Source organism: Hypanus sabinus, chromosome 14 (assembly GCF_030144855.1).
Source record: "Hypanus sabinus isolate sHypSab1 chromosome 14, sHypSab1.hap1, whole genome shotgun sequence".
NCBI classification, from domain to species: Eukaryota; Metazoa; Chordata; class Chondrichthyes; order Myliobatiformes; family Dasyatidae; genus Hypanus; species Hypanus sabinus.
The window spans coordinates 15,061,266-15,088,851 of NC_082719.1; the positions used below are offsets into that span (position 1 = coordinate 15,061,266).

Below are 27,586 nucleotides of genomic sequence, written 5' to 3' on the forward strand. Positions count from 1 at the left end.
GGCAGACGTAGATAGTTTCCTGAGTGGTCAGGACATCAAAGGATATGGTGAGAAGGCAGGTGTTTGGGGTCGAGTGGGATCCATAGTCAGCCATGATGGAATGGCGGTGCAGTCTTGCTGGGCTGAATGGCCTACTTCTGCACCAATGTCTTATGGTCTTACAGTGTAAATCTGGACTGAAGAAATTGTGTTATTTCTACACCTGGCCCATGCATTATATTACAGTTCACTACCATAATATAGTGTTAGCTAATACAATTCCGTGAGTCTAATCACACAACGATACAATTCCTGTGAATTAGGAATTAGTATTCAATGGGGTAAAGTTCAGAATCTGCCCTTTCAAATGATCTTGACCCTTTTTCTGTAGTCAGTGGTCCCACTGAGATGACGCTGCCTCACTTTCAGGCAGAGAGTCTAGTTTTGCTTGAGTTATGATGATATAGTGGCTTTTTGATCTCTGCGCTTGAGATTGGAATTAAAGAATAGGCTATTGACCCTTATTGTTAATCCATAATGAGATTGGCAGAAGTAGACCAAATGAAAAAGAAGTGTAGACAGTATAGTGTGGAGCATCTTAAATATGGTTTTATACCAGCACCAAGCAACCAACAGCAGCCAACGTGTCTATTTTGTGAATAAGTTTCCTTAAATGAAGGAAAGAAACTGTCCAGGCTCCTTGAACATCTGAGGAAAATACATTCTGAGTATAAAAATAAAACAGATGATCGTGTAGAATCTGTGGAACTCTGTCTGATGAAGCAGTGGAGGGTACCTCAGTAAATATATTTAGAGCAAGGTTGGATAGATTTTTGCAAAGTAGGGGTATTAAAGGTTATGGGGAAAAGCCAGGTAAGTGGAGATGAGTCCATGGCCAGATCAGCCATGATCTTATTGAATGGCGGGCAGGCTCGACAGGCCAGATGGCCGACTCCTGCCCCTGTTTCTTACGCTCTTATGTTCATGATTTTTAAACTGCAATTAAATAATTTTTTTGTAGATTTAAACAGATTCAAATACATTTTACAATCACTTGTCACTGCTTTGAATTTGCATTTCCTATTGTATTTCACTGTGCATTGTATATTAACATTCTTTATAGGTTTTATGTGATGGCCGGAAAAAGAGAAATGGTTGGAGATGTGGCTGGTTGCCAGGGGTGATCTAACATGACCCTCCTACATAGTCCTCCATTTTTCTATCATCCATGTGCCAATATAAGAGTTTCTTAAACGTCCCTAAAGTATTTGCCTCTACCACCAGCCCTGACGGGGCTTTCCTTCTCTGTGTCAAGAACATAACTCGGACGTTCCCCCTATACTTTCCTCCAATCACCTTAAAGATATGGCCCCTTCTATTAGCCATTTCCACTCTGGGCCAAAAGTCGCTGGCTATCCATCAATGACTTTTATGATATGAATAGCTATAGAAAATAGAGGGGGGGGGGTTCTAACTTGTAGAGAAAATTTCAAGACAGAGCCCGTTCTTGGTGTTCATCTGGCAGAGAATCTCACCTGGTCCCTCAACACCAGCTCCATAGCCAAGAAAGCCCAGCAGCGTCTCTACTTTCTGTGAAGGCTGAGAAAAGTCCATCTCCCAGCCCCGATCCTCACCATATTCTACAGAGGATATATCGAGAGCATCCTGATCAGCTGCATCACTGCCTGATTTGGGAATTGCACTGTCTCGGATCACAAGACCCTGCAGTGGATAGTGAGATCTGCTGAGAAGATCATTGGGGTATTTCTTCCCACCATTATAGACATTTACACCGCACGCTGCACCCACAAAGCTAACAGCCTTATGAAGGACCCCACGCACCCCTCACACAAACTCTTCTCCTTCCTGCCATCTGGCAAAAGGTACCAAAACATTCGGGCTCTCATGACCAGTCACTGCAACAGTTTCTTCCCACAAGTCATCAGACTCCTCACTACCCAGAGTCTAGACTGACATCTACATCATTTATTATTATATTGTAATTTGTTCTCTACTGTGCCTATTGTTTTGTTCATTATTTATTTATTGATTGATTATTGTACTGCCCTGCACTGTTTTGTGCAATTTATGTAATCCTGTGTAGGTCTGTAGTCTAGTGTACTTTTGTGTTGTTTCATGTAGCACCATGGTCCTGGAGGAACGTTGTTTCGTTTTTACTGTGTACTGTACCAGCAGTTTATGACAATAAAAAGCGACTTGACTTGACTTGACTTCGTAACACAGAGACAGACAGGAGGAAGTGTCTATTGAGGGAAATGAACTATCAACATTTTGGGTTGGGACCCTTCATCTGGAGTGAGAATTGGCTGGAAGTTCATATAAAAAAAAGTGAAGAGAAGGGGTGGAGCAAGAGCTGGTTATTGATAGGACTATCCAGATGAGGAGGAAAGAGAAGAGTTATCAACAAGTGGAGATGACGAAGAGCTAAAGATGATGGAATTGGATAGGAGAGGAAGATGAAGCATGTGAGGGATGTGAGGAGAGCAGACGGAAACAGTGGGGGTAGGAACCCTCAGCCACCACCCTCCTCCATCTGGCAGAATCGGTCTTCACCCTCAACAGTTGCTCCTATAGCTCCCCCCACTTCTTCCAAATTCAAGGGGTAGCCATGGGTACCCGCATAGGTCCCAATTATGCTTGCCAGTGGCTACGTGAAACAGTGAATGTTCCATGCCTTCCCTGGTAATGCTCCCAAACAATGTGTTACATTGATGACTGCATTGGTCCTGCCTCCTGCACCAGTGCTGAGTTCATCAATCTCATCAAATTTGCCTCTAACTTCCACCCTGCCTTTAAATTTACTTAGTTCATTCCTGACACCTCTCTCCTCTTTCTTGATCTCTCTGTCTCCAATTTTGGAGAGAAGCTAGCTACCGACATCTTTTATAAACCTACTGATTGCCATGGCAATGTTGACTATACCTCTCCCACCCTGTCCTGTAAAGATGCTATTCCCTTTCCTCAGTTCCTTCCTCTCCACAACATCTGTTTCCAGGATGAGGCTTTCCTTTGATGTTTTTCTTGTTCCCGAAGTTTCCCTTACTCCACCTTTAATGCTTCCTTCACTCGCATCTTCTCTACTTCATGAATCAGCCCATTTACATTCAGCCAATATGCTCATCCCATTTTCCTGCTGCCTTAACAGGGATAGAGTTCTTCTTGTCGTCACCTACCACACCACAAGTCTCTACATCCAACAGATCATTCTCCACAACTTCTGGTGCTTTCAATGGGATCCTACTGCCAAAAACATCTTCCTCCCTCCCCCCAGCCCCACTTTCTGTGATTCCCGTGTCCAGTCTTCCCTCCCCACTTCTGGCACATATCCCTGTAAGTGACAGAAATGTTACACCTCCCTTGCTTCCATTCAGGGCCCCAAATAATCCTTCCAGGTGTGGTAACCTGCAATTGTTCGACTCATCTCTTGTATCTGGTGGTCCTGGTGCAGCATCCTCTACATTAGTGAGACCCGACATAAATTGCAGGACTGTTTTGTCCTCCATCTGCCAAAAGCAAAATTTACTGGTGCTAGCAATTTAATTCCTATCACCGTTCCTTTCTGGCATGTGGTCTATGGCCTCCTCTACTATCGCAATGAGGCCATTCTCAGAGTGAAGGAGCTGTGCCTCATATTCTCTCTAGGTAGCCTCCAACTTGATGGCATGAACACCAATTTCTCCCCCCTGTAATTTTTTCCCTCCCCTTCTATCTTCTCCCCTTCCCAACTCTACCTAGCCTCTTACCTCTTCTCGTCATCTGCCTGGTGCTTCCCTTTCTTCTGTGGTGCACTCTCCTTTCCTTTCAGATTTCTTCTTCTCCAGCCCTTTACTTTTCCCATCTCTTTCACTTCACCTATCACCTTCGAGCTTGCCTTCCTTCCCCTCCTGCCACCTGTTCTTTCTAGCATCTTCCCCCTTCCTTTCCAGTCCTGATGAAGACTCTCGGTCTGAAATATCTACTGTTTTATTCATTTCCATAGATTCTGCCTGATCTGCTGAGTTCTCCAGCATTTTCTGTGTTGCTCCAGATTTCCAGCATCTGCGGATGTGTTTATAGCTGAAGAAGTTGGTGGATTCGTAATGGATATCCCAAAGTTCAAAGTAAATTTATTATCGAAGCACGAACATGTGCACAAGAAGACACATGACGCCCTCTGTTGGTCATGGTTGATCATGGATGTTGTGTTCCAGCAGTCTGTGACATAAGCCAGTAGGCAAGTCAGGGCAGTATGATTATGGAGAGCAAACTGTCTTCTCCAAGCAGCTGATGAATCCACAGAAATGGCAGAGATCAAAACGTTTTGGCACCAGCAGCATCGCAGGTGTTGCCAGTCAGCATTGAACTCAATGTAGGACTGCTTTAGGGACTCCAGCTTCCTCAGGGTTTACTCCTGAAGCCTTTCTCAGGAGTGGGTATACCGGCAAGGTAGCTAGGGTTTGAGACCAGAGTTTTCCTTCTCCTCACTAAGCTGCCACCCTAGAGCCCCATTTGTTCAAAGCAACTGGTGTTTAGGCACCAGTAACCTATCTTTGCATCGTCTCCTGTGAGTAGAGACGGTTCCGCTGGGTTTAGTAGCTAAACCACACGTGAAGGCCAGGAGCTAGACTTGGTTTTCAGAGGCTATTTGGGATGCATGCCATTGGGATCATTTAATAGGCAGTGGCAGCTTATCCCCACCACCATGTATGTTTCATTGTAACTGAGTATACTTAGGGCAATGGAATAAAGAGCCAGTTAATCCTCATCATGGATGATGTCTATGTAGAGTTTGCATATTCTCCCTGTCTCTGTCCATTTCCTCCTACATCAGAGGCAGATCAGTAAATTAATTTACCTCTATAAATTATTCCCTACGGGGTACACTTTTGGTTGAAATTCTAGGAGTTGATAAGTACATGGGGACAATAAACAAATTGGATTGAAGTTAGATAATGGAAATGGGAGTTCATATCTGGCCTGGACTTAGTGCAAAAAAGACCTATTTTCCTGCTGTAAAGGATTGAGAGTCATTGAATGGTTTATTGTACATAATTTTATTTTTGAATGAAGTATATTTTGTTGAAAAAAATCACTATTACCTAAGTTATGCATATAGTTACTACGTACATTTATATGGAAAAGTGCATTTAGATATACTGTAACTTAGTTGGCAGATGTTTGTTTGTATTTTACTTGAAGTTTTCATACTTGTATCAATAACTGAAATTGTTTTGCAGTATCTTGAAATAGAGTAATCGATTATCTGCCATGGTGTCAAATGTAAACAAGTAGATAATTAAGGCTTTTTTTCTTTTTCAGTTCGGCTCCATGACAGCATATCAGAAGAAGGGTACCATTATCTAGTGTTTGATCTGTAAGTATTTTTCCTCATTCAACAATTATTCCTCTTTCAGTATTTATAGCCGAGTGAAATAAGCTTACTACATTACATGCTCATGAGGTGAGCTGCGAAGATTTTTGATGTTGTTTGCCTTGTTTTATAATTAGAGGTCGATAAATCTAACTTGTAAGAAATCATCATAAAAATTGGACGATCAGAAGCATTCCGAAATCTTGTCAGCTTAGAAGGAAGGAAAAACTCGGGAGTGACTTTGCTCTTTATTGAAGCTTTTCTCAGTTTTCTGTCTCAACTGGGTGACCTGGTTAAGTAGCACAATGACTTGGCACCAGACAGCTTCAATAATATTCAGGATGCCGTCAGTAAGCAAGTTCAGCCTTATAGATCTGATGCAAGTTCAGCCTTATAGATCTGATGCAAGTTCAGCCTTATAGATCTGATGCAAGTTCAGCCTTATAGATCTGATGCAAGTTCAGCCTTAGATCTGATGAAAGTTCAACCTTATAGATCTGATGCAAGTTCAACCTTATAGATCTGATGCAAGTTCAGCCTTAGATCTGATGAAAGTTCAACCTTATAGATCTGATGCAAGTTCAACCTTATAGATCTGATGCAAGTTCAACCTAATAGATCTGATGCAAGTTCAACCTAACAGATCTGATGCAAGTTCAACCTTATAGATCTGATGCAAGCTCAGCCTTATAGATCTGATGCAAGTTCAACCTTATAGATCTGATGCAAGCTCAGCCTTATAGATCTGATGCAAGTTCAACCTAACAGATCTGATGCAAGTTCAACCTAATAGATCTGATGCAAGCTCAACCTTATAGATCTGATGCAAGTTCAACCTTATAGTTCTGATGCAAGTTCAACCTTATAGATCTGATGCAAGCTCAGCCTTATAGATCTGATGCAAGTTCAACCTTATAGTTCTGATGCAAGTTCAACCTTATAGATCTGATGCAAGCTCAGCCTTATAGATCTGATGCAAGCTCAGCCTTATAGATCTGATGCAAGCTCAACCTTATAGATCTGATGCAAGTTCAACCTTATAGATCTGATGCAAGTTCAACCTAATAGATCTGATGTAGGCAAATGCTAAGCGAGTGGATTTCTGAGCTGCAAGCACATGGCTGGATCTCATTCAGCAAAATTTCAGCAAAGGTGACTGGTGTGAACTGACTGTTGCTTTTCAGTCAGAGAACTGAATGCAGTAGTAAATGAGTTCTTTTCAAGTTGAAAGGTAATAAAAAAAAGGGTTTGACACAGATTAGTGTGGAACCCAGTTAAACCTCCTATACCTTATAAAGTGGCCACTGAGTGTATTTCTATGTGTGTATGGTCTTCTGTTGCTGTAGCCCATCCACTTCAAGGTTCGATGTGTTGTGCGTTCAGAGATGCTTTTCCTGTACATGATTGGATGATTAGCTATTTGCATTAACAAGCAGGTATACAGTTGTAGCTAATAATGTATCCACTGAGTGTATGTCCCATGATTTAGATGAGGAATATAATATTTCTTAAGTTGGTTGATGATACAATGGGCTGAAAAATGCCAGATGGAATCTAAAGCAGTCATGTGTGAGGTGTTGCACTTTGGGAGAACAGACAAGGGTCCGTCTTACACGGTGAGTGGTACGGCACTGAGGAGTGTGGTAGAATAAAGGGATATGTGAATACAGGTCCATAATTCTTTGAAAGTAGCATCACAGTAGATAGGGTCATAAAGAATGTTTTTGGTGTATTGGCCTTCATAAATCAATGTATTGAATACAGGAGTTGGGATGTTATGTTTAAATTGTTTAGATGTTGGTGAGGCCTAAGTTAGAGTGTTATGTTCAGTTTTGTCACCTACCTACAGGAAAGATGCAAGTAAAATTGAAAGAATGCACAGAAAAATTACAAGAATATTGCTGGAACTTGAGGACCTGAGTTATAGAGGAAAGTTCAATAAGTTAGTATTTTATTCCTTAGGACATAGAAGGTAGAGGGGAGATTTGATAGAGGTATACAAAGTTATAAAGGGTATAGAGAGAGTACATGATACCAGGCTACAAATAGAGGTCATGGATTAAGGGTAAAAAGTGAAATGTTTCAGGGTGTGGAAGGAGCTGCCAGTGCAAGTGTTGGATGCAGGGTCGATTTCAACATTTAAGAGAGGTTTGGATAGGTACATAGATGGAGGAGTGTATAGAGGGGTAAGGTCTAGGTGCAGGTCGATGGGACTAGGCAGATTAATGGTTTGGCACAGGCTAGATGGGCCAAAGGGTCTTTATTGTGCTGTAAGGTTCAATAACTTTAAGACTATGCTATCTTACCAAGGTGCGCATATAGTAGAGGCACAAAAAATACATTGACAAGTTAATGTGCACATTTAATTATCACTTTGAAGAGATAGTCTTTATAAGTTATTTGTTGAAGTGTTTATTTCAATGAAAATTAAAAAAAACAATGAATGGGAGGAGGGGTAATTTGAATGAATTGCACAAACTCAGTTACTGAATTACACAGTCAGAACAATGTAAGCAAAACCCCAAACATAACTTGGGATCTATCTATCGGTATAGATATAAATGCAAGCAGGCTTTTTCCACTGAGGACAGAGGAGAAAAAAACCAGTGGTCATGGGTTAAGGGTGAAGGGGGAAAAGTTTAAAGGGAACATTAGTGGGGGCTTCTTCATGCAGAGAGTGGTGGGAGTGTGGAATGAGCTGCCAGATGAAGTGGTGAATGTGGGCTCACTTCTGACATTTAAGAAAAACTTGGACAGGTATATGGATGAGAGGAGTTTGGAGGGATATGGTCCAGGTGCAGGTCAGTGGGACTAGGCAGAAAAATGGTTTAGCACAGCCAAGAAGGGCCAAAAGGCCCATTTCTGTGCTGTAATGTTCTATGGTTTTATGGTTCTATGGGAGCTACTGATAAAGAAAGATTTGAGCACTTCCAGTTGTAAAGCACATTTTGTCAATTTAGGGCATCACAGGTTTATAGAGTCATTGAAATACCTTTCTTTTAAGATTCAAGAATTTTCAAGATTATAAGAAATAGAAACAGGAGTAGGCCATCTTATCTGGCCTGTCGATCCTGCTCCACCATTCAATAAGATCATGGCTGATCTGGCCATGGACTCAACTCCACCTTCCTGCCTTTTCCCCATAACCCTTAATTCCCCTACTGTGCAAATGTCTGTCCAACTTTGTCTTAAATATATTTACTAAGGTAGCCTCCACTGCGTCATTGGGCAGAGAATTCCACAGATTCACCACTCTTTGGGAAAGCAGTTCCTCCTCATCTCCGTCCTAAATCTATCCCCCGAATCTTGAGGCTATGTCCCCAAGTTCTAGTCTCACCCACCAGTGGAAACAACTTCCCTGCCTTTATCTTATCTATCCCTTTCATAATTTTATGTTTCTATAAGATCTCCTCTCATTCTTCTGAATTCCAGCAAGGACACTTCCAGGTGACTCCATCGCTCCTCATAGTCTAACCCCCTCATCTCTGGAATCAACCTACTGAACCTCCAAAGCCAATTTATCTGTAAGGGGTTTCTTCTTTATGTTACTGCGTATGTTAATCAAAATGGCTGTTAAAAGTAAGAATGCTTCTTTGTTATGGTAGCTGGTGAGAGAGTGCTTTCTCTCACAGCTTGTTTGGGGTATAATTACTGATAACTAGAGTTGTATTCATTTTTTAACCAATTGGGATAGATGGTTATTCTTTCTTGTGGGTCTGTAAGTGAGTGTTGCGCGGACTTTTGGGGAGTTGGAGGGGAGATCGCAAGGAAGGAGGACATGCTGGATGCGCTCTGGTCGACCACTGAGGTTCGTCCCAGGCGGTAGGTCGAGGAGGTCGGAGAAAATCGAATAGTGGACCGAAGACTTCGATAGTTGAGCTTCAACGGTTGTGCACAAATTGACTGAACTCTGCTAAGTTCTGGCGCTTTTTCTTTCTTTTCTTTCATATATATTGTATCTCCATTAATTACCTAGTTCTAGTAAGATTTATAAAGTGTATTCTGTAACCGTACGTGGTGTGTGGTCTGATATTGTGTGTGTGAGTTTGTACCAGTGTGCATTTCACAGCATCCATGCATATGGGAGACACAGTTTGGTGGGTGGAAGGATTTTTCCCTAGACATACATTAGCCGATAGTGTGAGCATTACAGATCCTTCTTCAAGTAAGGAGATCAGAACTGCACAGAGTACTCCAGATGTGGCTACACCAGTACCCTGTACAGTTGCAGCATAACCTCCCTGCTCTTAAATTGACAGCCAACATTCCATTTGCCTTCTTGATACCCTGCTGCACTTGCAAACCAACCTTTTGTGATTAAGGAAAACCCCAAGGCATTCTACTAGTATTTGAAGAGCAAGAGGGTAAGACATGAAAGAATAGGCCCTATCAAGTGTGACAGTGGGAAAGTGTGTATGGAACCGGAGGAAATAGCAGAGGTACATAATGAATACTTCACTTCAGTATTCACTATGGGAAAGGATCTTGGTGATTATAGTGATGACTTACAGCAGACTGAAAAGCTTGAGCAGGTGGATATTAAGAAAGAGGATGTGCTGGAGCTTTTGGAAAGCATCAAGTTGGATAAGTTGCCAGGACCTGACGAAATGTACCCCAGGCTACTGTGGGAGGCAATTGCTAAGCCTCTGGTGATGATCCTTGCATTAATTGGATGTTAACAAGTTGGCCAGTGAGGAACATCAGAGGAGACTTGTCACAGCATTGGCATTACCATAGATTCCGGCGTATAAGCCAAGAAATTGGCCCTAAATTTTGGGTCTAAAATTAGTGCGTCGGCTTATACAGAGGGTGCCAACTTTGGAAAAATGAATACCCAGAAGACAGGTTGTATTTATTGGCTGTTTTTGAGTCAAATTCATCCCACTGTCGACGCATTAATCCTTTGAATGGTTTGTTTAAACTCACATCTAGTGGCTGGAGCATGGACGTCAAACCACTGGGGATGACTGCAATGTCTGTATTTTCAGCTTTCAATGCTGCTTTTGTCTTACCTGAACATTTGAACACATCCCAGACAAGTAGCGACTTTTCCATCCTGAAACCTTCGGGATGTCGACACCACACTGCTTTAACCTACTTTAAGCAACCTGTTTCATCCATCCAGCAGCGTTCTTGAACATAAACAATACCCTGTGGGAATTGTCTGAGCAATCTTTGTTTTTTGTCTCAACACAAGATCACGTCTATTCATAAATCGGGTGCACCAACTTCACGTAGCTTTGAAATTTTCGCTGACCTCATGGTGTTTTTCCAGCCATTTCAACACTTGAACTCGTATCATTTCTCTGGTAGCAGTGTATCCACACAATCGCTGGTGATTCACCCACTCTAAAACTTTTCTTCCAGTTCTGGCCACTGGCATGTTTTCCCGTGGTTTGCACATTTCGTCTTTGGCATTTCCCTCAGTGTGTTCTCTGCCTTTCTCCACTCTCTCATTTGTTTCTCATTTACACTAAACTTAGCAGCTGCAGAATTATTCGTTCCTTGAGCAAAATCAACAACCTTCAGCTTGAAGCCAGCATCATATAGCATTCATTTTAATCTTTTGTATATGGTGGACGCAAACTCAAAACTGATTACACGTACTGATCCCGCCACCCCATGTTATGTTTTAACGAGGTTACGATGGGTGCTAAATGGTTTCACAGGGGTTACATTTCAGAGGATTCTTTACCGTTGGGAACCTAATCCAAAACTTGCCTCCCTGATTTATTTATTAAGAATTCGCTTATAACGCTCTACAGTGTGTAGGCTTATTTTCTTAGCAGGTACTACCGGCTCACAAAATTTCCAGGTTCCGGATCTGACAAAGCTGAGTACTGGCATGTGAGATCTTGTGATCTTTTCTGGTTAAATCAAAAATCTCTACAAAAGGGTTCGGCTTATACAAAGGTCACTTTTTTAATCTTGAAAATGGGGAGGGGGGGATCGGCTTATACACCGGAATTTACAGTATCTCTCCAAGAAGACAAAGACCCTCGCGATGACCCAACCAATATTGAAGAATGCTGGAAGCAGCTCAAGAAAACCATCCATTCAACTGCAAGTGCGGTGCTTGGCCACCCTAAGAGAACAACTCCTGACTGGTTTCAAGAACAAAATGAACAATTCAAGAACTGTTGGAGATGAAACAAAGGCTTTATATGTGGCACTTGAAAAAGAACTCAGAAAGAAGCAGCATTTAAGGCCGTGAAAGCCAAAGTTCAAAGGGAGATCAGGGCTATGAAGAACAACTGTGGAATAAGAAAGTGGAAGAACTGCAAGCAATGTCAGACAGGAATGACTACCACGGCCTCTTCTCAGGACTGGAAACTGTCTATGGTCCAAGAAGCAATACAGTGGCCCCAGTAAAAACTGCAGATGGGAGGAAGCTATGCACTGACAGGAAAGACATCATCGAGCAATGGAGGGAACAATCCTGTAACCTTCTAAACCAACAAGGTGTGGCTGACTGCAATGCATGTTCAAGGCTCACAACTAGACAGGTAAGAGAAGAGCTATGTGGACTCATCACTATGACAGAACTTAATAAGGCTTTAAAAGATACCAGAAGTGGTAAAACACCCAGGCAAGACAGCATTCCTTCCTGGAGCAAGGTGGTCCTGCTCCGAAGAATGAACTGTTGAGCTTATATAATGCTTGTTGGCAGAATCAGTGTCTCCCTCAGGACTTCAAAGATTCACTGATAGTCATCATCTACAAGAAGAAAGGCGACCGTAGTGTTTGTGGAAACCACAGAGGAATCTCACTTCTGTCCACAGCTGGCAAGGTTATGACAGAGATACTGCTCAACCAGCTCAATGTCATCTCAGAAGATGTGCTTCCTGAAAACCAGTGTGGCTTTAGGGCTGGAAGAGCAACCACTGACATGACTTTTACTTTGAGGCAACTCCAGGAGAAGGCGGTAGAACAGCAGCAATCATTGTACATTGTCTTTGTTGAGTTCTCACAAGCATTTGATACGGTGGACAGAGAAACACTCTGGGAAGTGCTCAAAACCTATGGCTGTCCAGGTGGCTGGTTACAATGATCAAGTTGTTTCATGAGATCATGTCTGGCAAAGTATCTATCGGAGGAGCGAAGCCTTCACCATCAACCACAGGGTAAAACAGGGATGCGTTTTTGCTCCAATTTTTTTCACACTATATCTTGCTGCAGTTTTGGAAATAATGGACCATAACTTGGACAAAGGTGTGCACATCAGGACTCGCTCAGATGGAAAATTGTTCAACCTGTCAGGACTCAAAGCCTCAACCAAATCAAGAGAGATATGTGTCAGAGATCTTCTGCATGCAGACGACTCAGCTACTGATGTTAATGTGATTCAAGAAATTGTAGACCACGTCCGGTTTACTACCACTCTTTTTGGCCTAAGAATCAATGTCTCCAAAACCGAACTTCTGCACTGGCCTCCTCCTCTGTGTAATCCCAGTGAAACCCAACCACCAGTCATATCAGTCAAAGGGGTAGCGCTGAAATGTTCTGACTCTTTCACATCCTTACCTTCTCAACAAGCCTTGCATGTAGTAACTTATCAAATGCCTTGCTGAAATCCATATACACTACATCTACTGCTCTTCCTTCATCAATGTATTTAGTCACATCCTCAAAAAATTCAATCAGGCTCGTGACCCTTGACAAAGTCATGTTAACTACTCTTAATCATATTATACCTCTCTAGGTGTACATAAATTCTGCCTTTCAGGATCTTCTTCATCACTTACCAAGCACTGAGTCTATAATTTCCTGGGCTATCTCTACTCCCTTTCTTGAATAAAAGAACAACATCCGCGACCCTCTAATCCTCTGGAACCTCTCCCGCCCCATTGATGATGCAAAGATCATCACTGGAGGCTCAGCAATCTCCTCCTTCACCTCCCACAGTAGCCTGGGGTACATTTCGTCTGGTCCCAACTACTTATCCAACTTGATACTTTCCAAAACCTCCTGTACGTCCTCTTTCTTAATATCTATATGCTCAAGCTTTTCAGTCTGCAGCAAGTCATCACTACAATCACCAAGATCCTTTTCCATAGTGAATATTGAAGTAAAATATTCACTGTACCTCTACTATCTCCTCCGGTTCCATACACACTTGTCCACCGTCACACTTGATAGGTTGTATTCTTTCACGTCTTATCCTTTTGCTCTTCACATACTTGTAGAGTGCCTTGGGGTTTTCCTTAATTCTGCCCACCAAGGCCTTCTTGTGGCCCCTTCTGGCTCTCCTAATTTCCTTCTTATGCTCCTTCCTATTAGCCTTATAATCTTCTAGATCTCTTAACATTACCTAGTTCTCTGAACCTTCTGTAAGCTTTTCTTTTCTTCTTGACTAGATTTATTACAGCCTTAGTACACCATGGTTCTTGTACCCTCCCATAACTTCCCTGTCTCATTGTACCTAGACAGAACTCTACACAAATATCCCCTGAATATTTGCCACATTTTTTCTGTACTTTTCCCTGAGAACATCTGTTTCCAATTTAAGCCTCCAATTTCCTGCTTAATAGCCTTATAATTCCCCTTACTCCAATTAAATGTTTCTCTAATTTGTCTGTTCCTATCCCTCTCCAATGCTATAGTAAAGGAAATAGAATTATGATCTCTGTCTCCAAAATGCTCTCCCACTGAGAAATCTGACACCCGACCAGGTTCATTTCCCAATACCAAATCAAGAACAGCCTGTCCTCTTGTAGGCTTATCTACATACTATGTCAAGAAACCTTCCTGAACACACCTAACAAACTCCACCCCACCTAGGGATTTGCTTTTGTTCTAGGGATATGCTGATAGATATTTGGGAAATTAAGATCTCCCATCACGACAAGTCTGTTATGAAAGGCTTGTCTGTTTTCTAAATGGAGAGAAAATACAAAAAGTGAGGTGTGAAGGGACTTGGGAGTCCTTGAGTAGGGTTCCCTAAAGATTAATTTGCAGGTTGAGTCTGTGGTGAGGAAGTCAAATGCAATGTTAGCATTCATTTCAAGAGGACTAGAATATAAAAGCAAGGATGTAATGTTGAAACTTCATGAAGCACTGGTGAGGCCTCACTTGGAGTATTCTGAGCAGGTTTGGGCCCTTATCTGAGAAAGGATGTGCTGAAACGGGGAGGGTTCATAGGAAGTTAATGAAAATGATTCCAGGATTGAGTGGCTTATCATATGAAGTGTTTGATTGCTCTGGGCCTGTATTCACTAGAGTTCAGAAGAATGAGAGGTGACTTCATTGAAACCTATCGAATGGTGAAAGGCCTCGATAGAGTGGATGTGGAGAGGATGTTTCCTATGTTGTAAGACTCTATGGCCAGAGCCACAGCCTCAGAGTAGAGGGGTATCCTTTTAGAATAGAGTGGAAGTTAGTTAGCCAGAGTGTGATAAATCTGTGGAATTCTTTGCCACAGGCAGCTATGGAGGTGAAGTCTTTATGCGTTTTTAAGGCAGGGGTTGACAGATTCTTGATTGGTCAGGGCATCAAGTGAGAAGGGGAGAAGGCAGGAAAATGGATCAGCCATGATGAAATGGTGGAGCAGAATCGAAGGCTCAAATGGCCTTATTCTGCTCCTATATATCTTGTGATTTTTTTGGTGAATGCTGGATGAGGTCACAAACACCAGGAATTCTGCGGATGCTGGAATTCCAAAGGAACACGCACAAAATGCTGGAGAAACTCAGCAGGCCCAGCAGCATCTGGCCTGAGACCCTTCAACAGGATACTTCATTCACTCCTTCAGCATTTTGTTGGTGTTGCTGGTTGAGGGGCTTCCTTCAGAGGACTTGATGTAAGTAATCATGTTAAAAATGTTACAAGGGGAAGGCAAATGGTGCAGACAAGAAATGTGCAAGCTTGATTTCAGTTTGAGATGCGTTGGGTCCTCAGAACCCAACTCAGAATAAGTTTAGAATTGTTGAAAACAAAGCTGTTTTATAAAAAGGTTAAGCTAAGCTAATTGCAGCCAGCCAAATTTACAATATTATTTCACTGGGTCCAAATTGGAACTACACTTTGTGGTAGCAGTATTAATATTTGAAACATTTTGAACTGCCCAGGTATTTGTGTTTATAATCAGTCAATTCTGTAGTGCCTGCTTGTTTCCTGGCAAGAAGTGAATATTATGTCGTAACCCAAGCACATGATGTTTCATTGGCCTCATGCCACTGAATACAAAGTGGCATTTCTACCATGAACTTGGTGTTGTTCCTTTTATTAATAACAAATTCAAAACAACCAAAGGAATAAGTGTTCATCGGTGAAAACCCAAGGTTGACAGGATTCCAAGGGATTTGCCACCTGGCATCAAGCTGTCAGTATTGTAAAGGACAGTACAACATTAATCAGGCAGACCACTAAATTGAGTTCCTGCTGAGGTTTCAGTTGCTCAGCAGCTGCTGATCTCAAAAAATAAAGCCAGTGAGCTCCTACTAGCATTGCTCTATCTTTGCTCAAGTTTCACATATATAGAGAGCATAAGACCAGAAGAAACAGGAGTAGGAGTAGGCCATCTGGCCCGTCGAGCCTGCTCCACCATTCAATGAGATCATGGCTGGTCTGTCCATGGACGCATCTCCAGCTGTCTGGCTTCTCCCCATAACCCTAATTCCCCTACTATGCAAACCTGTCTTAAATATATTTACTGAGGTAGCTTCCACTGCTTCATTGGGAGAGTAATTCTACAGATTCACCACCCTCTCAGAAAAGCAGTTCCTCCTTATCTCTGCCCTGAATCGACTCCCCCGAATCTTGGGGCTATGTCCCCTAGTTCTAGACTCGCCTAAAGTGGAAACAACAAAATAGTCTGTAACAGAAAATTTTGAAAACATTCGGCAGGTCAGATCATATCTGTGGAGAGAAATAACAACTAGCATTTCAGTGCAAAAATCTCTGCGAAGTTGTTCATCCTAAACGTTAAGTATTTTTCTAATTTTTGGATGCTGCCTGACTTTCTGAGTAATTTCCACTTTCATTTTTCTAATTTTATAGCCGATTTATCACATCTGCAGTTTTTTTTTGGATTTTCAGTGTAAACATTTCTACTGAAAAACACAAAACTTACAATGGAATTTTATTGGAAAACGAGTCAAAGTATGATGAGTACACTGCAATAAAGTTGGAACTTTTATCTCTGAGTCCTGCATGAAATATGCACGGAGGTAGGAAATAGTGGAACATTTCACTGTATGTGTGTGACTTGCAGTTGGCATGATTCGATTACGCAGAAAGACATATAAGGTATATGTTGTGAGGCTTACTTCACTGAAAATTATAAGCCACCTGTGAGCAGAACCCCCACCCAACTCTCCAGCTCTACAATTCTCCCACCTTAGATAAGGTTGATTGTGTGTGTATATTCCCACCCACTTCACTCCTCTCACACAGATGTGCATTGCTGTGACACACTCAGCTGGTTTAATACACCTAATGCTTCTTGCCTTAGATGAATTTCTGCACCAATGTCTGTTGGAATAGATATTCTTGCCTCAAAGTTAAACATAGATGGATGGAAACATAGAAAACCTACAGCACAATACCTGCCCTTCATCCCACAAAGCTGTGCCGAACATGTACTTATTTCAGAAATTAACTAGGTTTGATTACCCATAGCCTTCTATTTTCCTAAGCTCCCTGTACCTATCCAGGACTCTCTTAAAAGACCCTATCATACCTGCCTCCACCACCATTGCCAGCAGCCCATTCCACGCACGCACCACTCTTTGCGTAAAAAACTTATCCCTGGCTCTGTACCTACTTCCAAACATCTTAAAACTGTGCCCTCTCGTGATAGCCATTTCAGCCCTGGAAAGAAGTCTCTGACGATCCACATGACCAATGCCTCTCATCATCTTATACACCTTTATCAGGTGTAATAGTAAATAAATATTAAATATTGAGGTTATCAAAAATAACATGTTTACAGAGATGTGCAGTTCCTACACTACATGAAAAGTTGGAAGCGTGTTTTAAGTCATCTGAATGCTAGAGATTTTGAATATGTTGAATGTCATTATGTTGAAATCTGAAGATCTTTATAGCAGAACTCCATGAATTTCATTAGGAGGGTATATGAGGAGATTGAAAATATATGAAAATGGAGGGCTTGAAAACTTCAACTCTGGTGTGTTGTGTTTGAAAGTTTCAAATACATTTATTATCAAAGAATGTATAAATTATACAACCTTGAGATTTGTTTGCTTACAGTCAGCCACAGCAAGAAAACCATAAACCGTTGTAGATGGGTCATATTTTGCATGGAGGTCCGTCACCAGTGGGATACCTCAGGGATCTGTTCTGGGACCCTTACTCTTCGTGATTTTTATAAATGGCCTGGATGAGGAAGTGGAGGGATGGGTTAGTAAGTTTGCTCATGACACACAGGTTGAGGGTGTTGTGAATAATGTGGAGGGCTGTCAGAGGTTACATAGTAGGACATTGATAGGATGCAAAATTGGGCTGAGAAGTGGCAGATGGAGTTAAACCCAGATAAGTGTGAAGTGGTTCATTTTGGTAGGTCAAATATGATGACGGAATATAGTATTAATGGTAAGACTCTTGGCAGTGTAGAGGATCAGAGCCCGGGTCCATACGACGCTCAAAGCAGCTGTGCAGGTTGACTCTGTGGTTAAGAAGGCATATGGTGTATTAGCCTTCATCAATCGTGGAATTGAATTTAGGAGCTCTGGTTAGACCCCACTTGGAGTACTGTGCTCAGTTCTGGTCACCTCACTACATACAGGAAGGATATGGAAGCCATAGAAAGGGTGCAGAAGAGATTTACAAGGATGTTGCCTGGATTGGGGAGCATGCCTTATGAGAATAGGTTGAGTGAACTTGCCTTTTTTTTCTTGGAGCGACAGAGGATGAGAGGTGACCTGATAGAGGTGTATAAGAAAGGCAAAAATACAGAATCATTCAAACAATAGAAGCGAGCAGTAACATTCCAAATGTTTCCTGTTATTGAGTTCTTACAGTATTTTCACAGCAGGAACTCATGAATGTTTGGTAGAAATATTATTCACACTTTGTACCTAAGTTTACAGCCTATCTGCAAACATTTTGCTAGAGTAGCTCTGATGACAGAAGTTGTACTATATTCCCAGAGTGAATTGTCAATCACAAGTTTTTATTACACCTGAATGCTCTCATGTCATAGTTCATGTTTTTTTTTCCTGCTCACTGGTTTATATATGCACCACTTTAAAATAAGTCTTGCTTTCAAAATTCTGTTTCCAAATCTCTCTTGGAAATTAATCCACCTTATTAGTCTATCACCTTTTCATGACATCTCTGAGAAACCCGTGAGATTGGGTGGCTACGGCAGGGAGATAGGGTGAGTGTGGCCTAGCCATCTTTTTTCTTGTTCCCAGTTCCAAAGAGTCTTCAACCTGGAGTGTTAACTTTGTTTCTTTTCCAAAGATGTGGCCTGAAGTACTGAGCAGGTCCAGTATTTTCTGATATTTACAGAGCACCACAGAGAATAAGCAAAGCTGCTGATGAAATTCTGATGTACACACTCAGCTGTCAGTTAACATAGTACGGGGTGGCAACAGGAGTGTAAACTGGTGTGGCCTTCTGCTGCTCAACCCTTCCCCTTCAAGGTTCGATGTATGTTCAGAGATGCATTTCTGAACAGTGCTGTTGTAATGTGTGGTTTGTTAAGGTTCGATGTATTGTATGTTCAGAGATGCATTTCTGCATAGCGCTGTTGTAATGCATGGTTCTTTAAGTTACCATAATTTTCCTGTCAACTTGAAAAAATCTGGCTGATGTCTTCTGATTTCTCTCAATAACAAGGTGTTTTCACCCACAGAGCTGCTGCTCACTGGATGCTTTTTGCCTTTCTCACCACTCTCTGTAAACTCTAGAGACTGTTGTGTGTGAAAATCTCAGCAGATCCTGAGTTATTCAAATCATTTCATCAAGCACCAACAATCATTCTACAGTGTAAGTCACTTAGGTCACATTTCTTTCCCATTCTGATGTTTGATCTGATCAGCACCTGAACCTCTTGACCATATTTGCATGCTTTTATGTGTTGAGTTGCTGCCACATGATTGGTATTTGCATAAGTGGGCAGGTGTGCCTAATGAAGTGGCCATAGATGCTGGTGGGTGTATAGGTTAGAACCTGCACCACTGCTTTACAAAGCTCAGTTTCAATCACATCTGGTATGTCAGTTCATCTTAGTAAAGATATTTTGCCTCAGAGGTAGTACGATGTAGTTTTATTAGAATGATATTTGAACTCCAAAGGGTACATTATGAGGAATTATTACATAAACTCAATCAGAATCAGTGGCATATGTTGTGAAATTTGTTCTCTTTTCAGCAGCAGTACAAGTTTCCCCCACTATTCGAAGGTAGAGAGTTCCTATGAAATGGTTCGTAAGCCAGAATGTCGTAAAATGAAGAAGCAATTACCATTTATTTATATGGGAAAAATCTGTGAGCGTTCGCAGACCCAAAAAATAACCTACCAAATCATGCCAAATAACACATAAAACCTAAAATAACAGTAACATATAGTAAAAGCAGGAATAATCTGATAAATACACAGCCTATATAATGTAGGAATACTTTTCTGCAATTATTGCAGCACTGTCCACCGTAGTGAAAATCTCACGCAAGCGCTCCCGGCAGAAACACTCTCTCCAGTAACCTTTAAGCTATGAAGCTACCAAATAACACATAAAAATACACAGCTTATATAGAGTAGAAATAATGTACACCCAGTGTAGTATCACTTACCGGAATCGGGAAGACAGTGAGGACACTGAAGATGGTGTGTTAGGCTGAGTTGTCGGAGGTTGGGGTGGTGGGAGGTAGAGGAGACTGGGGTGTCATCTCATCGTCATCTGTTTCCATCAGGACAGGCAGGTCACCTTCTTCTATGTCTGCCTGCCTCGATGTCGAAGATCGAGTTTCGTCATCTGCTGTGGCTGATGTGGAAGGCTTGAAAAATGACAGTATGCTTGACTGCTTAGTCTTGTGCATTTTTCTATCATACAGTTCGTTGTAAGCACTCCAACCATCCTGCAAATATGCCCTAAACCTATGTACCCTTTCAAAATTAAAGTCATATTTTCTGCAATCATTGCAGTGTTGTCAATTGCAGCAAAAATCTCACGCAATTGCTTCCCGTTCAGTTCCTGTCCGACTTCACTTTCGGGCTGTTCGCTACTGTGTTCGGCTTCAATTGATATCCTTTCCTCTTCATCAGCTCTTCATCTCTCAGTTCTTGGCCATGGGATGCCAAAACCTCTTCAACATCATCTTCGTCAACTTCCAAAAACCCATAGCCAAACTCACTCTACCCTTACTTCGTTCACCGCGATAGAAACACTTCATTATGTCTAGTTTTACGCTAAGTGTAACACCCTTACATGCTCTTTTAGGCTTTTCCGATACCTTAGAATTCAGCTTGCTAATGGATGCACAAAATAAATCTAGATAAAGCACAGATGCTCACGGCCATGTGTTTAAGCAATGCGGGTAGAATGCAGTTCCGGGGGAGGAGCTTGGCCTTTTATCGTAACAGTGACAACACCTTCTGTTAGCGAAAACAGGTAACTAATATAGGTCTTTCGTAATAGTGAGTTGACCTAAAGCGAACATTCGAAAAACAGGGGACTCCTGCACACACAATACATAATAATAAAGAAAAAATTGTGAATTGCAGTAAATTAAATAAGTAGTGAGGTAGTCTTCATGAGTTCAATGCCCATTCAGAAATCTGTTGACAGAGGGGAAAAGCCGTTCCTGAATCGCTGAGTGTGTGCCTTCAGGCTTCTGTACCTCCTTCCCAATGGTAACAGTGAAAATGGCATGTCCTGGGTGATGGAAGTCCTTAATGATAGATGCTGCTTTTTTGAGGCATCGCTCCTTGAAAGGGTCCTGAATACTACAGAGGCTAGTGCCATATTGGAGCTGACTGAGTTCACAACTCTCTGCAGCAAATTTCAGTCCTGTGGAATAGCTTCTGCAAATACCAGACAGTGATGCTACCAGTCAGAATGCTCTCTGTGGTACATCTATTGAAATTTTGTGTGTCTTTGGTGACATACCAAATCTCCTTGAGCTCCATCACCTTACCTTTTCCGAAGTCCACATTCAGTTCTTTGGTCTTCTTGACAATTGAGTGCAAGGTTGTGGCTGTGCCACTACTCCACTTTCTGATGCATCTGGCTCTTGCCACCATCTGAAATTCTGCCAACATCAGTTGTGTCATCAGCAAATTTATAGATGGCATTTCAGCTATATCTTGCCACACTGTTATGGGTGTAGAGAGAGTAGAGCAGTGGGCTAAGCACACACCCCTGAGGTGCACTAGTGTTGATTGTCAGCGAGGTGGAGATGTTATTTTCAATCTGTGCAGATTGTGGTCTTCCAGTCAGGATGTCGAGGAAGGATGATGAAGGGTCTCGGCTGGCAATGTCAACTGTACTTTTTTCCATACATGCTGCCTAGCCTTCTGAGTTCCTCCAGCATTGTGTGTGTGTTCCTCTGTTCTTTGGTTATAGTTTCATAACTCCTAAAGTTAAAAGAAAATAGAAAATGCTGGAATGGCAACCCCCTCCTTCATCATTTCCCATCCCTTTTCCCTCTCTCACCTCATCTCCTTACTTCACTTCCCTTTGGTGCGCCCCCCCCCTTTCCTTTCCTCCATGGTCCTCCACTCCCCTTTCTCCAGCCCTGTATCTCTGTCACCAATCAACTTCCCAGCACTTTACTTCACCCTTCCCCTCCCGGTTTCACCCATCACCTTGTGTTTCTCTCTCCACTCCCCACCTTTGAATTCTAGTCTTTATCTTTCTTTCTCCAGTTCTGCCGAAGGGTCCCGGCCCAAAACCTAAATTACTTTTTCCATAGATGCTGCCTGGCCTGCTGAGTTCCTGCAGTTTTTTGTGTGTGTTGCTCAGAAAATGCTGGAAACAGTCAACAGATCAGGTAACATTTGTTGAAAACAATGGTAATGTTTTGGGTTGTAAACCCTTTGCCAGAACTGAGAAAGAGAAATTAGTTTTGAGTAACAAAGAAGATGGGAGAGAGATAGGTGGAACAAAGACATCTCTCTGATGGGGTGAGACCAAGTGAGTTTTAATATGGCAGGTAGAAGCCTATTATGGGTCTTTGCCGATATTGTGTTAATAACAGCAAGGTGATGTGGCCTGCTCAGCAAGCCAGACTCTATTAATAGATGTAGGCAGAAAGAGGGAACAAGTTAACTAATGTTGTGGTATGCTGCAATATGCTCAAACAGAAGATAAGATACTGTTCTTCAAATTTGCATCAGTTCTCCTAACAGTTCAGGAGGCTGGAGAGATAGAGCCAGGTATTGTGCTTCAAATTTGCATTGGTTCTCATTGTAACACTTCAGGAGGCCAGAGATAGGTTAGAGCCAGGTATTGTGCCTCAAATTTGCATCGGTTGTTGTTGTAGCAGTCCAGGAGGTGCAGGCATATAGGTCAGAGTAGGAGTGGGTTGGAAAATGAAAGTGTCAGGCAGCTGAAAACTTAGGGTTGACCCCGTCAACTGTGTGCATGTACTTCATAAAATGATTATCTAATCAGCATTGTGTTCTCCAGTGATCCCATTGTGAACACTGTGAATACAGTACATTGGAAGAAGTGCAAGTGAAGCACTGTTCAAGTTTATTGTCATTTATTCATTTATACCTCTGAACGAAATAACGTTCCTCCAGATCAAGTTGCACAACAGTACATAGAACTCACACACAAAACATAATGCAATCTTACCATGAATAAATTAAGAAATAATAAGTTTACAACACAAGTTTAAAAAATGAACAGTACAGGTGCTTCATAAATGGTGAGGTCTGGGTCATGACAGGGAGTTCAGTAGTCTCACTGTCAGGGGAAAGAAGCTACTTTCTATTCTAACAGTTCTTGTTCTAATGCTACAGTACCTTCTCCCTGATGGTAGGCGGTCAAAGAGATTGTTGGACAGATGGGAGGGATCATTGCCAATGCTAAGATCCCTACCCATGCAGCATCCTGGTAAGCCTTTCAGATGGGTGAAAGGGAGACCCCGATGATCTTCAGCAGGACTCACAATCCTTTGTAGGGTCTTGTGGTCAGATGCCTTGCAACTCCCATAGCAGATGGTGCTGCAGCTGGTCAGGGCTCTCAGTGGTGCTCCTGTAAAAAAATAGTTATAATGGAAGAGGGGGAGAGCCTTGCTTGCCTCAGTCTCCTCAGGAAGTGGAGACGCTGCTGCTCTTTCTTGACAAAAGAGGTGGTGTTGAGGAACCAGGTGAGATCGTCTGTTATGTGCACTCCTAGAAACTTGATGCTCCTAACTCTGTCCATGGAGGAGACATGTATGTGTAGTGAGGAGTGGTCAGCCTGCAACCTCTGAAGGTCCACAGTCATCTCTCATGTCTCATCCACATTGAGACTCAAGATGTTGCGCTTGCACAGTTGTTCCAACCACTCTACCAACTCTCTATACATCAATGTTGATGAAGCCAACCACTGTCATGTCATCTGTGAACTCAATGATTTGGTTGGAATTGAACTTTGCAGTATAGCCATGTGTCAGCTCTGGGGGCCACTGTTGCTCAGTGTGATCTCATTAGGGATGTTGCTGCTGCAAAAGTGGACTCTGTCAAAAGTCCAAAGTCCCAGAGAGAGGTGTTGAGACCCAACAAAGATAGGTGGCATCACGGTAGCATAGTGGTTAGCTCAACACTTTACAGTACCGTCCCGCCACTGTCTGCAAGGAGTTTGTACATTCTCCCTGTGACAGAGTGAGTTTTCCTCGGGTGCTCCACTTTCCTTCCACAGTCCAAAGACGTACTGGTTGGTAGGTCATTGTAAAGTGTCATTGTAATGTTATTAGGTTAGTATTAAATTAGGGGATTGCTGAGCTGCATGGTTTGAAGGGCTGGAGAGGCCTATTCCATGCTGTATCTTAAGAAAATAAATAAAATCTACCCACCAGTTTTTGAGGGGTGGTCGCATTTAACACCAAGCTGTAGTATCCTGGTGTATGAGGCACTGTTTTCCAGATGGGACAGGACGTAGTGGAGGGCAGAGTGAGATGATTTGTGTGATAAGCAAACTGAAAAGGGCCCAATGTAGCAGGGAGATGAGGTTTAATGTAATCCATAACCAGCCACTGAATGCACTTCATTGTTATTGAAGTCAGTGCCACCGGACACTAATCATTAAACCAGCTTACTGTCACTCTGTTGGGCATCAGAATGATGTTGGCTGCCTTGAAGCTTGTGAGGACAGTGGACAGTTCCAGAGAGATGTTGAAGATGTCTGTTAGAACGAGGCTGCACAATCTCTCAACACCTGACCAGGTATGTTATCAGGCTCTGTGGATTTAGGTTTACATGGTTTGACCCTAGCTCGGTCTTCCTCACATCCAAGGTAGTCAAGAAATGGTCTCCAGAGGCTATTGAAGCCTTGAAGGGTTTCTTTGAGGTTACTGACTGGAATGTGTGAGCCATATGGGGAGGACATTAACAGACTTACTGATTGCATCATGGGCTACATCACCTTCTGTGTGGGCACTGTAATACCATCAAGGACTGTTCGCTGCTTCCCTAACAACAAACCATGGGTCAACTGTGATCTGAAGGCTCTTCTCAACCATAAAAAGAGAGCCTTTAGATCAGGAGACAGGGAGGAATTGAAACGTGCAGAGGGAGCTAAAGGAGAAGATCAAGGTGGCTGAAGGGGAATACAGGGGAGAGCTGAAGAACAAGCTTGGGCAGAGAAGCACACGGAAGGGTGGAGAAACGTATAACCATATAACAATTACAGCACGGAAACAGGCCATCTTGGCCCTTCTAGTCCATGCCGAACGCTTACTATCACCTAGTCCCACTGGCCTGCACTCAGCCCATAACCGTTCCTTTCCTGTCCATATACCTATCCAATTTTACTTTAAATGACAATATCGAACCTGCCTCTACCACTTCTACTGGAAGTTCGTTCCACACAGCTACCACTGTCTGAATTCCCCCTCGTGTTACCCTTAAACTTTTGCCCCCTAACTCTCAACTCATGTCCTCTTGTTTGAATCTCCTCTGCTCTCAATGGAAAAAGCCTATCCACGTCAACTCTATCTATCCCCCTCATAATTTTGAATACCTCTATCAAGTCCCCCCTCAACTTTCTACGCTCCAAAGAATAAAGACTTACCTTTCCCTGTAATTTAGGTGCTAAAACATTCTAGTAAATCTTCTCTGTACTCTCTCTATTTTGTTGACATCTTTCCTATAATTGGGTGTCCAGAACTGTACACAATACTCCAAATTCGGCCCTACCAATGCCATGTACAATTTTAACATTCCATCCCAACTCCTATTCTCAATGCTCTGATTTATAAAGGTCAGCATACCAAAAGCTTTCTTCACCACCCTATCCACATGAGATTCCACATTCAGGGAACTATGAACCATTATTCTGTGATCACTCTGTTCTACTGCATTCTTCAGTGCCCTACCATTTACCATGTATGTCCTATTTGGATTATTCTTACCAAAATGTAACACCTCACACTTATCAGCATTTAACTCCATCTGCCATCATTCAGCCCACTCTTCTAACTGGCCTAAATCTCTCTGCAAACTTTGAAAACCTACTTTATTATCCACAACACCACCTACGTTAGTATCATTTGCATACTTACTAATCCAATTTACCACCCCATCATCTAGATCATTAATGTATATAACAAACAACATTGGACCCAGTACAGATCCCTGAGGCACACCACTTAGTCACCGGTCTCCAATTTGACAAACAGTTATCCACCACTACTCTCTGGCATCTCCCATCCAGCCACTGTTGAATCTATTTTACTACTTCAATATTAATACCTAAGGATTGAACCTTCCTAACTAACCTTCCATGTGGAACCTTGACAAAGGCCTTACTGAAGTCCATATAGACTACATCCACTGCTTTACCCTCATCAACTTTCCTGGTAACCTCTTCAAAAAATTCAATAAGATTTGTCAAACATGACCTTCCACGTACAAATCCATGTTGACTGTTCCTAATCAGACCCTGTCTATCCAAATAATTATATATACCATCGCTAAGAATACTTTCCATTAATTTACCCACCACTGACGTCAAACTGACAGGCCTATAATTGCTAGGTTTACTCTTAGAACCCTTTTTAAACAATGGAACCACATGAGCAATAAGCCAATCGTCCAGCACCATCCCCGTTTCTAACGACATTTGAAATATTTCTGTCAGAGCCCCTGCTATTTCTATACTAACCTCCCTCAAGGTCCTAGGGAACATCCTGTCAGGACCTTGAGATTTATCCACTTTTATATTCCTTAAAAGCGCCAGTACTTCGTCCTCTTTAATCATCATAGTTTCCATAACTTCCCTACTTGTTTCCCTTACCTTACACAATTTAATATCCTTCTCCTTAGTGAATACCGAAGAAAAGAAATTGTTTAAAATCTCCCCCATCTCTTTCGGCTCCACACATAGCTGTCCACTCTGATTCTCTAAGGGAACAATTTTATTCCTCACTATCCTTTTGCTATTAATATAACTGTGGAAACCCTTCGGATTTATTTTCACCTTACTTGCCAAAGCAACCTCGTATCTTTAGCTTTTCTAATTTCTTTCTTAAGATTCTTCTTACGTTCTTTATATTCCTCGAGCACCTCATTTACTCCATGCTGCTTATATTTATTGTAGATATCTCTCTTGTTCCAAACCAAGTTTCTAATATCCCTTGAAAACCATGGTTCTCTCAAATTTTTAACCTTTTCTTTCAACCTAACAGGAACACAAGGATTCTGTACCCTCAAAATTTCGCTTTTAAATGACCTCCATTTCTCTATTACATCCTTCCCATAAAACAAATTGTCCCAATCCACTCCTTCTAAATCCTTTCGCATCTCCTCAAAGTTAGCCTTTCTCCAATCAAAAATCTCAACCTTGAGTCCAGTCCTATCCTTCTCCATAATTATATTGAAACTAATGGCATTGTGATCACTGGACCGAAAGTTCTCCCCAACACATACCTCCGTTACCTAACCTACTTCATTCCCATTATGTTACTACACCTTTCCCATTCCTCAATTCCATGCAAATAGCCTCCCTAGACGAGTCTTCTAATCTATCCTGCCAGAGCACCGCTGTAATATTTTCTCTGACAAGCAACGCAACGCCTCCCCGTCTTGTCCCTCCGATTCTATCACACCTGAAGCAACGAA

General features: G+C 42.1%; 1 protein-coding gene across 7 annotated transcripts in view; it reads left to right on the plus strand.

Annotated features, from left to right (window-relative positions):
* Positions 1 to 27,586, plus strand: part of LOC132404565 (calcium/calmodulin-dependent protein kinase type II subunit delta) — a 460,565-nt gene that overhangs the window by 213,120 nt on the left and 219,859 nt on the right. For all 7 annotated transcript variants that reach the window (XM_059988784.1, XM_059988786.1, XM_059988789.1 and 4 more), the window contains exon 4: positions 5,299 to 5,353. In XM_059988784.1, coding sequence (XP_059844767.1) covers positions 5,299 to 5,353 — 55 coding nt within the window. The remainder of the gene's footprint in view (positions 1 to 5,298; positions 5,354 to 27,586) is intronic.